Genomic DNA, 14154 nt, shown 5'->3' with positions numbered 1-14154 from the left:
TCAAAATTTTGATCCATTGACTTTGGGAAAAAAATGAGCGTGGGAGGGGGCATAGGTGCCCTCCAATTTTTTTGGTCACTTAAAAAGGGCACTAGAACTTTTCATTTCCGTTAGAATGAGCCCTCTTGCAACACTCTAGGACCACTTGGTCGATACGATGACCCCTGGAAAAAAAAACAAAAAAAAACAAACGAACAAATAAACACGCACCCGTGATTGTCTTATGGCAAAAAAACGAAATTCCATATTTTTGTAGATTGGACCTTGAAATTTTTTAGATAGGGTTCTCTGATAGGCTGAATGCGATGGTGTGATTTTCGTTAAGATCCTACGACTTTTAGAGGGTGTTACCCCCTATTTTCCAAAATAAGGCAAATTTTCTCAGGCTCGTAACTTTTGATGACAAAGACTAAATTCGATGGAACTTATATATTTAAAATCAGCATAAAAATCCGATTCTTTTGATATATCTTTTAGCATCGAAATTCCGTTTTTTAGAGTTTCGTTTACTATTGAGCCGGGTCGCTCCTTACTACAATTCGTTACCACGAACTGTTTGATTTGGAGTAGTTGTGAATTGAAACTGGAGTAACCAGCATGTACTTAATTGTTTTCTACTCTCTCTCTTCAAAAGCTTTCCCGGAAGTATAGGCACTTTCATTCACTAGAAATTTGGCTTGCTTAACCCTTATATTCAAGTAATGTGTTTTTCTTCTTTTTTTTATATCTCAATCTGAATCATGCAACACAATAAGATGCCACAGGATTTCAAACACTTCGTTACCACGAACTGTTTGAAAAACATTCGTAAAAAAATTAAAAGTTCTAGTTGCCTTTTTAAGTAACCAAAAATCGGAGGGCAACTAAGCCTCCTCTCCCGCTCCTTTTTCTCAAAATCATTCGATCAAAACTATGAAAAAGCCATTTAGCAAAAAAAAATATGCAAATTTTGTTTTAATTATTCATCTGCGGAGAGCCAAAATCAAAACATGCATTGATTCAAAAACGTTCAGAAATTAAATAAAAAAAATAAGTTTTTTGAAAGCAGCGACATTGAAACTTAAAACGAACAGAAATTACTTCGTATATGAAAGGAGATGCTTCCTCATCAACGCCCCACTCTTTACGCTAAAGTTTTTTACTGTTTTAAAAAGTAGAGTTAAGAGAAAGAGTCAAACTTTAGCGTAAAGAGCGGGGCGTTGATGAGGAAGCATCACCTTTCATAAACGAAGTAATTTCTGTTCGTTTTAAGTTTCAATGTCGCTCCTTACTTTCTGTTAAAAAAACTTGTTTTTTTTTTATTTAATCAGAATAAGAGAGTAAGATATAGTAACGTATTTGAATGTATATATTTGTCTTTCTGAGTGTAAATAAATTATAAAATTTGACCAATGTATTGTATGTCATTATTACGGCTCTTTCTTTTTAAATATTAGAGTTTTTTTTGTAAAAGCTTCATTACCGAACAATTGAAATAGCTATCAGGTATATCTTGGAATTTTCAAATTGTATTCTTTGTTTGCATACACCATGGCAGTAATGCTAGTGTGACGTCATCTTAGTTTTGAAGCCATTTCAAATTGCATGATCATAACAGTTTGGGACTTCGGCAATAAGAATGACGTCACTTTTGAAACAAATATAAGTTGTGGGACCCCATGCAATCAGCTAGTTGAAAAAAGTGTTCAAAAGACAAACATGATTTTTGAAATTTTAGTGATTTCCTCTTCAGTCGTATGTGCTGGAATATCACTTTGGTTTGCCGTTAGAAAATGTAGACGATTAAGTCCGGTGACCAGTCTGGTGACTGTCAAAGATGTTACTGTTCCATTGCCTGTTCCAGAAATTAGTCCAGTATTAGTCTCTGATATTCCGTCGAACACGGTGACGCCCATCGGCATTGTCCCTGCTGTTGTCATTGAGCCCTTTCGAGTTCCTGAAATATCTGTTGCTGCACCAGAGGTACTAATTTCAAAGCCCATCAGTGCTAACGATAAACCAGAAATAGAAGAAAAGAAAGAAGAACCAGCTCCAGAGGTTCCTAATGAAGAACATCAGTGGAGCCCTTGGATGGTACCAGAGATAACAATTTCAAAGCCCATCATTTTTAACGATAAACCAGAAATAGAAGAAAAGAAAGAAGAACCAGCTCCAGAGATTCCTAATGAAGAACATCAGTGGAGCCCTTGGATGGTACCAGAGATAACAATTTCAAAGCCCATCATTTTTAACGATAAACCAGAAATAGAAGAAAAGAAAGAAGAACCAGCTCCAGAGATTCCTTATGAAGAACATCAGTGGAGCCCTTGGATGGTACCAGAGATAACAATTTCAAAGCCCATCAATGATAAACCAGAAATAGAAGAAAAGAGAGAAGAACCAGCTCCAGAGATTCCTTATGAAGAAAATCAGTGGAGCCCTTGGATGGTACCAGAGATAACAATTTCAAAGCCCATCATTTTTAACGATAAACCAGAAATAGAAGAAAAGAAAGAAGAACCAGCCCCAAAGATTCCTTATGAAGAACATCAGTGGAGCCCTTGGATGGTACCGGAAATAACAATTTCAAAGCCCATCAGTGATAAACCAGAAATAGAAGAAAAGAGAGAAGAACCAGCTCCAGAGATTCCTTATGAAGAAAATCAGTGGAGCCCTTGGATGGTACCAGAGATAACAATTTCAAAGCCCATCATTTTTAACGATAAACCAGAAATAGAAGAAAAGAAAGAAGAACCAGCCCCAAAGATTCCTTATGAAGAACATCAGTGGAGCCCTTGGATGGTACCAGAGATAACAATTTCAAAGCCCATCAGTGATAAACCAGAAATAGAAGAAAAGAGAGAAGAACCAGCTCCAGAGATTCCTTATGAAGAAAATCAGTGGAGCCCTTGGATGGTACCAGAGATAACAATTTCAAAGCCCATCAGTGATAAACCAGAAATAGAAGAAAAGAGAGAAGAACCAGCTCCAGAGATTCCTTATGAAGAAAATCAGTGGAGCCCTTGGATGGTACAAGAGATAACAATTCAATAACCAAGAAATACGAGTCTTGAGCCAAATAAAGGAAAAGAGGAGGAATCCAATTTGTGCATATTCTAAATTTAATGTTCACCGTGTTACCAATAAAATTTTGTTACCTTGAATCTTAAGAGTTTTTTTTTAACCATATTATACATATTAGGATTTACATAAGATATATGTAAATACTTTCTAAACACTTTCTTCACTCCTTACTTTCAGTTAAAAAAACATGATTTTATTTAATTTCTGAACGTTTTTGAATTAATGCATGCTTTGATTTTGGCTCTCCTCAGATGAATAATTAAAATGAAATTTGCATATTCATTTTATTGGCTAAATTGCTTTCTCATAGTTTTGATCGAATGATTTTGAGAAAAAAAGGAGCGGGGCAGAAGGCCTAGTTGCCCTCCAATGTTTTGGTCACTTAAAAAGGCGACTAGAACTTTTATTTTTTTACGAACGTTTTTATTAGTAAAAGATATACGTAACTTACGATTTAGCTTACGTAACAAACTTTTGTATTCGTATGTTTTTATTACGTATATAAGGGGGTTCATCCCCTCGTCAATATCTCGCTCTTTAGACTAAAGCTTAAATTTTGTCCCAATTCCTTAAGAATTACCCCTGAATAACAAAGGCCGTAGAATAAATAGCTCCAATTACTAAAAATGCTTTAGCCTAAAGAGCGAGGTATTAGGAGGAGGTGAACACCTCATATACGTAATAATTTTTAGTCGTTTTAAGTTTAATGCTGCTCCTTACTTTCAGTTGAAAAAACTTTTTCATATGTATTTTTACATTATTTTTTTAAAATAATGCTAGAAAATCTTGCACTCCATTCATGGAAATTTTCTTCCCCCATGACAAATTCGTCCATGGAAAGTTCCCCCAACATATCCCACTCTTCTCAACCCCTCCCCCCAACCAAAAAATCCCCCTGAAAACGTCCAAATAACGATTGTTATATGTAAGCACTGGTCAAAGTTTGTAACTTGTAGCCCCTCCCAAGGGGACTGTGGGGAGTAAGTCGTCCCCAAAGACATAGTTATAAGGGTTTTCGACTATACTGAATAAAACGACAATCTCAGAATTTTGATTCGGTGACTGGGAAAATAGTTAGCATGGGAGTTGGCCTAGGTGCCCTCCAATTTTTTGGTCACTTAAAAAGGGCACTAGAACTTTCATTTCTGTTAGAATGAGCCCTCTCGCAACATTCTAGGACCACTGGCTCGATACGATCACCCCAGGGAAAAAAAACAAATAAACACGAATCAGTGATCTGCCTTCTGGCAAAAAATACAAAATTCCACATTTTTGTAGATAGGAGCTTGAAACATCTACAGTAGGGTTCTCTGATATTCTGAATATGATGGTGTGATTTTTGTTAAGATTCTACGACTTTTAGGGGATGTTTCCTCCTATTTTATAAAATAAGGGAAATTTTCTCAGGCTCGGAACTTTTCATGGGCAAGACTAAACTTGATGAAACTATTAAAATTTGATTCTTTTGATGTAGCTATTGGTATCAAGATTCCGTTTTTAGAGTTTTGGTTACTTTTGAGCTTCGGGTCTTACCACGAACTGTTTGATATTTTGTTTATCACTCCATAATTCTACCGACATGTTTAGGCATTGAACAATGGAACACTAATAATCTCAGAAACCACGTATTGGATATTTAGTATTTAAAAGTCACTGCGCAGGTACGCAACTTGCATTTAAATGTTTAAATCGCACATATATATATATATATATATATATATATATATATATATATATATATATATATATATATATATATATGTCATGAAAAGAGAAATCACCAATGCTACAGCACAAACACACAAAAAAAAAAAAAAAAAAAAAAAAAAAAAAAAAAAAAAAAAAAAAAAAAAAGAGACAGAAGGAGAAAAGGAAGACTGTTTTCCTAAATTAGTGATTAATATAGACCAGCACTTGAATGAGGCCTTAACCCTACTCATCCATACAATCACATAGGTCAAACAGCAGAGCCACACACAATCAACCATAAAGAGTAATCCATGGACAGGCAGTCATGTCGTCAATAAGTATAAGTCGTCATTTACCGAACAATAGAAAAAATAATATAGACAAATAATTCAGAGGCAACACCCAACATAAGGGCTCATCAGGAGAATACACTGGCCTATATAGGGTTTCGCCACTCTAAATTCTCTACCCAGCACAGAGTTGTGGCTACCACAGATTATCCATGGCATCTCCGCGTCACGTATCACCCCCAAAAAACATGCCTATGAAAAAAAAAACAGCAAATACAATCAAGGGCATAAACAGTTTGACATGAGTAGTTTTAAGATTACCAGTTTTGATGAGAATAGCACGGAGAAAATTAAACAAAGTCGATATTTTGACCCGCAAGATCCATTGGACAAACACTTCCGGATTGCCGAGGCACAGTTTCGACGGTTTTGCAAAGCCAGGGACGTTGTGGAAGTAACAGTTAATAGCAACACAGTCCTTTAAACTAAATTTAAAGAAAAACAAACTGAGTTTCAACATAGATACGGAAAAGATGCACCAGAAGCGAAAGCAATTCTAGCTTTCCATGAAACTCGCACATTAGATGCTATAAAGAGCATTCTGAGGAACAATTTCCAAAATGAGTATATTGAAAAATGTGACTATGGATATGGGCATTATTTTTCGGAATTCTCAGATGAGGCCTTACAATACTCTGGGAAAACGAAGAACCGTATCTTGTGTCTCATTTTACCGGGGAAATCGCATGATATCCTCGTCGGATCAAGAAAGGATTTTACTGATGCGGAATACGATTCAAATTGTATCGATGCAGATAAAATGGGAAAAGGAAGGGAAATTGTTGTCGCTAATCCCGCACAAATCTTGCCACGGTTTGTTGTTCATTTCAACTGAGTTTGGTGGGAAATTAGAAGAAAGAAAGTTAAAAAAGCATTAAAATATGAATTAGGGAGTCGTGAAGTGGAGGCCAAGGATAAAATTGCTGAGGATCTGGAAAATGCAGCTAGACAGCATAATACTAAGATTTTTTGCTGGCATGTTAATAAACTTAGAGATCGTAGTCAACACGGACTTGTCGCAGTTAAAGACAGGAACTGGGCCACAATTCGCGATAAGGAAAGAGTTTAAGAGAGATGGGCAGAACATTTTAAGAATGTGCTAAACCAAGATAGAGTTACAGGAAAAGAAACAGAGGAAAATGACAAAAAGTTTGTGATACCTTGGATGTGAAGGAAAATTTGTTTTGCGAGGATAAAAAAAAATATTGAGGCTCCGAGTGCTGATAGTAGGGTAAATTAGTTTCTTAAATGTGGTGGCATTGAGGTTAGAAAAAGGTTACTGTAGATTATGAATACAACTTTTGAAAAAGGGGAAATACCTTACAATTTTAGGAAAACCTTAATGAAACCATTATATAAGAAATGTGATAAGAGTGAGTGCGGTAATTATTAAGGCATTAGTCTGATCTCTGTTGGTAGCAAATTATGGTTCACCGCACATGAATAATTAAAACGAAATTTGCAAATTAATTTTTTTTTGGCTAAATGGCTTTCCCATAGTTTTGACCAGATGATTTTGATAAAAAAGAAAAAAAGTGTGGGAGGAGGCCTAGTTGCACTCCAAGTTTGGCTACTTAAAAAGGCAACTAGAACTTTTGATTTTTTACGAAGATTTTCATTAATAGTGAATATAAGTAGCTTACGAATTAACTCACGTAACGAAATTATATATTTTGTATATTTTTATTAGGTACATGAGGAGGTTCTCCCCCTCTTCAATACCTCGTTCTTCACGCTAAAGCTTCAATTTGAGTTGAAGTTACTAAAAATACATTTAATTGAAATAACTAAAAATACTTTAGCGTAAAGAGTGAGGTATTGTGGAGGAGACGAACCCCTTATATACGTAAATACTTCTGTTAGTCTTAGGTTCTAACGCTGCTCCTTACTTCCACCAGAAAAAACTTCTTTTTTATATTTATTTTCCCATTGTTATTTAAAATAATGCTAGAATATCCTGCGGCCCCTTCATGGAAATTTTCTTCACTCATGATAAATTCCTCCATGGAACAATCCTCCCGCGTAACCCCCTCCCCCGATACCCCTTTAACGTGAAAAAGTAACCGTGAAATCGTATGTACACGTCCCAACAACCATTACTTTATGTAAACAATGGTCAAAGTTTGTAACTTGCAGCCCCTCCTCCGGGGACTTTGGGAGAGCTAGTCGTCCCCAAAGACATTATTATTAGGTTTTTCGACCATGATGAACAAAATGGCTATCTCAAAATTTTGATCCAGTAACTCTGGAAAAAAATGAGCGTGGGAGGGGACCTAGGTGCCATCCAATTTTTTTGGTCACTTAAAAAGGGCACTAAAACTTTTAAATTTCGAATGAGCCCTCTTGCAACATTCTAAGACCACTGGGTCGATACGATCACCCCTGGGGAAAAGAAAAAAGAGAAGTAAGAAGTAAAAATCAAAAACGATTAAATGATTTCTGGAACAATCCCCACCCTAATTCCTACTGACCTTCATGATTAAACTAGAACCGATTTGAATTATCGATTTAAATTAAACTATTATTATAAAAAAGCACTAAGTCTTATTTTCTTTTCCAAGTATGTTTTTTTATCATTCGGAAAGTTAAATTCACCGTTTATTCAACTTTTGTTTTGCAATAGTTCTACTGTTGTTCTATTGGTATATGTTGAGGAACTATTTGATGAATAAGGGGAGGGGAACTATTGATTTTTCAAACCCTTGCTTTTCCCACTAAAGTTTTATAGTTCTTTAAACAAGCTTCTTATTCTCATTTAACTACATTTTGCGTTTGAACAATCATTCTCAAATAACTGGGGCAAAATTTAATCTGTGTATGAAAAGGCTCAATCTTAATTGGAGGGGTTAAGAAAAGGCTCTAAGTGACTAATTAAAATTTCGGGTTTTGATAATTTTTGTAAGATTCAATGTAATCTATCCCATAAAGTTCAACTCAAAAAATGAAATTTCTACTTTCTTTTGCCGTCACGATTAACTTTGGCACAATAATCTCATTTGATTTCAGTATCTTCCTATATATAGGCATTAAGAAAAAGCTCTATAGACCTTCAATTGGTTTCCTTGAACTGACATATCTTCCGTCTATGCTAACACATAATCCCCTTTGGGCATTAATGAACTAAAATACCATAAATTGTCATCAAAATTAATTAAGGCCAGAAATACCTAGATAAAGGCGGAGCTGACGGACGTCGGATATAAAAACTTTTAGAATAAATATACCATTCAATTTTTAACTTTTGATACAAGATGGATAACACTTACTCAAATGTGCCTTTTGAACAATATGCTTCTGCTATGACCAAAAATATCTTTAAAGATGTTATAAAAAACTACCATATTCGATGACCGAACGAAATAACAAGGGTAGTCATTTTGTTTGATTTAAATATTTCAGTTGCCCTAAATTAACGATGCATACACTAGTTACAGTTGTTGATAATGTAAAACATTAATATTTTAAAATTGATTGGACAACCCCTTTCAAAAATTGTTTGGAAGATTTTGTGGATGTCTATAATCGAGCCCTGTCAAAATCTGGTAAATATGTTTTATTTAATTTTTTTTAATATCCTGCATCTCCTCTGCTGAATTAATTCACGTGAATGACAATAAGAGAAGCTTGCCTTATTAATCTTTATGTTTACATAATTCATTGGGCTAGTCGGGAAAAATAAGTATAATTAGACACATTCAAACAGATGGAGCGATGATTTTGTGTTTTGTAATTTGTGTTAATATATAAGGACTCGATCAAACAGTTCGTGGTAACGAACTGTAGTAAGGAGCGATCCGGCTCAATCGTAACTAAAAGTCTAAAAAATGGAATTTTGATACCAATTACATCAAAAGAATTGTCTTTTTACGCTGATTCTAAATAGATAAGTTTCATCAAGTTTATTTTTACTCATCAATAGTTACGAGCCTGGGAAAATTTGCCTCGTTTTAGAAAATAGGGAGAAACACCCCCTAAAAGTCAAAGAATCTTAAAGAAAATCACACCATGAGATTCAGCGTATCAGAGAACCCTAATGTAGAAGTTTCAAGCCTCTTTCTACAAAACTGTAGAATTTTGTATTTTTTGCCAAAAGACAGATCATGGGTGCGTATTTATTTGTTTTTTCTTTTCCCCAGGGGTGATCGTATGGACCCAGTGGTCTTCTAATGTTGTAAGAGGTGTCATTCGAAATTTAAAAGTTCAAATGCCCTTTTTTAAGTGACCAAAAAAATTGGAGGGCACCTAGGTCCCCTCCCACGCTCATTTTTTTCCAAAGTTACTGGATGAAAATTTCTAAGATAGCCATTTTGTTCATCATAGTTGAAACGCCGAATAACAAAGCCTTTGGGTACAACATGACCAACCACAGACCCACGGGAAAGGTGTTTAAGTTATAAAATGCGCCAATTTTTTGGGCACAGCATTTATTATTGGGAGGTTCGTATACAATTTCGGGTGGGAGGACGGATTTTCTGCTGGGGGTCTTTCCACAAGGAATTTCCCCATGGGGAGAAAAGTTTTCAGGGATTGAAATTGTACAGGTAAACACACAATTGTGAGTGAATCCCAAATCCCAATACAAAATTATTTTTACAGGTCTTGCTTTTTCTTTTCCGTCTCAATTTCACATGCAGAGTGGTAAGAGTAACCGCCTGGGGTAAATTTTTACCGTGATTGAATTGTCTAGAGGATATTTTTGTAGGGAGGGGGTTCCTCCATGGAGGTGGGGCTAGATTTGCTGGCATTATTTAACGATCAGAAATTAAATAAAAAACAAGTTTTTTCAACTGAAAGCAAGAAGCAACACTAAAACTTAAGAAGAAAAGAAATTGTTCTGTATATAAAGGGGGTCACCCCCTCCTCAATACTTTGTTCTTTACGCTAAAGTTTGAATTTTGTCAAACTTTTGAAAAAGTTTGAATTTTGTAAAGTTTGAAGAATGACTCCTGGAAATAAATATTTAATTGACTCTATTTTCTCACTTTCTTCTTTTTTGCACAGAAGAACAAAACTAATCTAACTCTGTTACTACCTATGTGAAACAATTTCAATATAAAAACCATCTAGGAAATTAGTGGCCGATCTCCCTATTTCATGTGTTCTTCATATTTCAAATTAACCACTAAATTGGGAACCAACTATTCGTCTATTAGTTAAGAAAAAAGGAGGAGCTTCTGGATTACAACCAATCCAGTTGCACCAAAAAAATGTCACTTTAATGAGAATTAAAAAATGGAGAAACAAAGAGATGAATATGGGGTCCGAGCATAGCCTATATAGACACCAGTTGCACAAACATTTATCAAAAGCAATACATAGCTATCGTAGCGGCGTTGCGTCAATAACAGACTCTATTCAAACCAGACAGTCATATTCGTCAAAACCAGAAACTCCCGAAATAGAGCCAAGATCTTTCCGCGCTGATTGGCGGAATAGAGCAATGTTTTTCCGCATTGATTGGCTCTGGGGGTGCCGGAGGTTAACACCTAGTCTAAAGATGTGTGTTGAAATCCTTCTATGGGCAAGATACGACTCCACGCAACTGGTGTCTACATAGGCTGTGGGTCTGAGTCAAAGTCGTCTTTAATGATTGATAGAGCTTGAGTGGCCATCAACTTGTGAATTATGTGCCACAAATAGGAGGGACCTTTCCTGCGCCCTTTTCTGTAATTAAATGTGAATAAAAGAAAGAAGAATAAACTTTAGCTGGAGTGGTGTTAATATTGAATACTAAAATAAACAAGCCAACACGCTCGGAGGTGAGAGCGGTCTCAGATGGGTCGAACAAGAGTAAATTAAGAAGAAAAGTACAAGAGTTAGTACGCTCCAAAAAGTGGCTCCCTGTATCAGTAATCTACTCAAATGTTTAGGATGGGTGTAAATGGGGACTTGTCCAAAAGGAGAGGAATTCTATCATCTTGATTATCAACTAATTTTAAGGATATTTTAGGGGTAAATAGGTTGTGCCTATAATAGAGATCCCACTCCGGGGCATAATTTTCTATAGGACAGGGGGCAACTGCCCCTCCCATACCTCGGTTTCCCCCTCTACCTAGATTTCAATTTGCCCCCAGCTGAAAGTTAGTTTCCCTGAAAATCTTCTCAGAGGAAAATAAGCTGACATAATTCAAGCATCCACAGAAACGGGTCACTTTTCTTTAATACATTTTCAACTCTTCGTTACTATATTTTTCAGTTTTCAATATCATTTCCAGTTGATTTGGGAAAATTAGCTCCAGATTTTTCCTATTTAACAAATATCACTTAGATAAGATAAATCCTGCAAAATCCTTAAAAGCCCCGGGGATATAACTTACAACACCTACCCCGGATTCTGAGTTGTTTTTTAAGCCCTAGCCTAGAGCTTTTGTAAGATGATATTCAATCTATTTTGAACAAAATAACTGTCTCAAAAATTTGACTGGGTGAATTTTGGGAAAAAAAGGTATAGAATGCTAATTGGCTTCTGATCATTTTTACCATTAAAAATAAAATTAGAACTTACTGTTTGAAATCAAATGAGCCCCCTTCGAAGTTTATACGACCATGTTTTCCATCAAAATCTGCTATTCCCCTAAGACATAGATTATGACCCTTGTCTGAGGCTTTGAGGATTATAAATCCCTGCTTATGATTGTCTATTATTAGGCATTGCTAAATTATATTTGTAATGCTCTGAAGAAAACACTATCTTGAAAGTTCAATCAGATGAATTTGTGGAAAAGAGGGCACGGGGGGAGCTATTTGCCTTAGGATCCCTATGCAAAATTCGTTTTAATTGTCTTTGCAACCAGAATATTGCAACAAACTCTAAATAATGAGCGATCCGGCTTCAAGACGTCCAAAACTCTTAAAAACCCAATGTTTAAGCCAAAAGACACATAAAATTTTGGCTTACTGTGCTAGTTCCAAATATATAAGTTTTATTGAGCTAAATGTTTCCCATCAAAGGTTACGAGCCTGAGGATATTTGCTTGATTTTGCAACAGAGAGATCACAACCTAAAAGTCGAAGAATCCTAATGAAAATCATACTATTAGATTCAGCATTTGTGAGAACACTTTTGGCCTTGAGCAAAGAAATATGTTTAAGCTAAGCAGCATGTGTGATACGAGTTGTGGTTTCAAGCTCCTACTCTACAAAATGTTGATTCTTTTTTGTGTGGGAGGCAGAAGAAGAATCTACGCGTTTATTTGTTTTTATTTTAATTATTTTTTAATTATTCGTGTTCAGTGATCCAATTTTGAACTTGCATTTTTCGTAAAACATTCAGAAAATAAATTTAAAAAGAGAGGTTATTTGAACTGAAAGTAAGGAGCGAGATTAACACTTAAAACGAACATATAGAATTTCCTATATGAAAAAAGGCTCCCCCTTCCTCAACGCCTTGTTCTTTACGCTAAATTTTGGCTTTTTGTCACAATGGTATTTTTTAAAGTAATAAAAGATTTTAGCGAAAAGATCCAGATTTTGAGATGGAAGCGACCTCTTTCAAATACAGTGTAATAAAAGTGTAAATAAGTGAAAGGGGCTGCTCCCTTCTCAACGCCCCGCTCTTTACGCTAAAGTTTGACTCTTTCTCTCAATCCTACTTTATTAAACAGTAAATTACTTTAGCGTAAAGAGCGAGGCGTTGAGAAGGGAACAGCCCCTTTCATACATGGAGTAATTTCTGTTCGTTTTAAGTTTTAATGTTGCTCCTTACTTTCAGTTAAAAAAACTAGTTTTTGTTTATTTAATTGAAAAGAAACGAGCATAAGAATATAAACTAGATAGGAATTTAAATAAAAGGATTATAAACTAAAGCAGAATGGTAAGATGTACAATAGAAGAAAAAAAAAACTTACTTATAGACGGGCTCGAGTTTCGAAAGTTCAGGAATAAATTCCGCGGCTTTTATTGGTTGATAAGGTAGCTTGGACAGCCTTCGTTCGCTCAACGTCTGGAAAAATGAAAATAATTGACTAATCATGTGCACAACAATATTCTAGTGGGAGGGGGCATACCAAGCATCAAGCCCTCCATCAGTAATATGAAAAAATATTATAAAATGTTCAATTTCACTCGCAGTGTTTACTGGCTATGAAGACTTTGACCCTATTTGGCATTTGATCGCCTCGACCAGACAGTTCGCGAGGTATAGCAACTGAATTGTTATTGGACTACCTATTTGCCTATTCGCAGCCAATTTATATCTGTTAGCAACATATTCAATTTCTAATTATTATTAGTGAAGTTTTTATACGACGATTAGTCAGTGATAAACATAGAATCAAACTGTTTGCATCATCAAATATAGATGAAACAATCAGAGGCGCCATTTCGGCCAAATCTTGGGGAGGCCATGAACTCCATTTTGGCCCCCCCCCAACTTTCACGTAAGAAAAAATGCGAGTTTTGGCATCGATTGAATATTCTAAGTAAAAATTCATTTTCAGCACCCGTGTGTTACATGAAAATGTACTGTAACCCAATGTGGAACTCAGCCCCACTGACCTCTAAGATTAATTATAACATCAAAGATCATAATCAACGAGGAAAAGTGAGAATTAAACTGAAAGTGGAAAATTCAACCAGACTAAAGGCTGGCCCTCTTCAGCGAGAAACTTTCTTATTTAAGTAAACAATACGTCGGTGAAAGTAATAGGCGTGCAGTAATTTCAAATCAATTGGACAGAATGGATTATGTTGGAGATAATGGATTATTACGGCCGGCAAAGAGCCCTTTGTGGTGGAAGCTTGGGCCCCCCTAAAAAAATCTGAGGTGGGCATTTGCCCACCCCTGACCCCCCAAATGGCGCCTCTAGAAACAATAAGTGTTACATTTTATGTTTTTGTTCAAAATAATAAAACATTAGCTAGTATACAGGGTGCATTTTAAAACTAACAACATTGGTTGGGTATTAGGAAATAGAGAATACACCGTATTTTGAGACCGTCTTCACGGAAAGTGACGTAAATTGTCTACTTTTTTTTTAAAGAAAAGAAAACACATAAAAACACACTATTTTTAAATTTTTGAATGGATGACACAAATTTTGACAAATTTTTG

At 35.6% G+C, this 14154-nt stretch overlaps 1 protein-coding gene across 9 annotated transcripts in view; it reads right to left on the bottom strand.

Moving 5' to 3' along the window:
- The window catches only part of LOC136034405 (IQ and AAA domain-containing protein 1-like), a 140652-nt gene that overhangs the window by 25435 nt on the left and 101063 nt on the right, over positions 1–14154 (bottom strand). For all 9 annotated transcript variants that reach the window (XM_065715565.1, XM_065715566.1, XM_065715563.1 and 6 more), the window contains one exon: positions 12950–13044. In XM_065715565.1, coding sequence (XP_065571637.1) covers positions 12950–13044 — 95 coding nt within the window. The remainder of the gene's footprint in view (positions 1–12949; positions 13045–14154) is intronic.

Source organism: Artemia franciscana, chromosome 13, assembly GCF_032884065.1.
Source record: "Artemia franciscana chromosome 13, ASM3288406v1, whole genome shotgun sequence".
NCBI lineage: Eukaryota > Metazoa > Arthropoda > Branchiopoda > Anostraca > Artemiidae > Artemia > Artemia franciscana.
The sequence above is the reverse complement of the archived record's forward strand: the minus strand, read 5'-3'. Positions and strand labels throughout refer to the sequence as shown.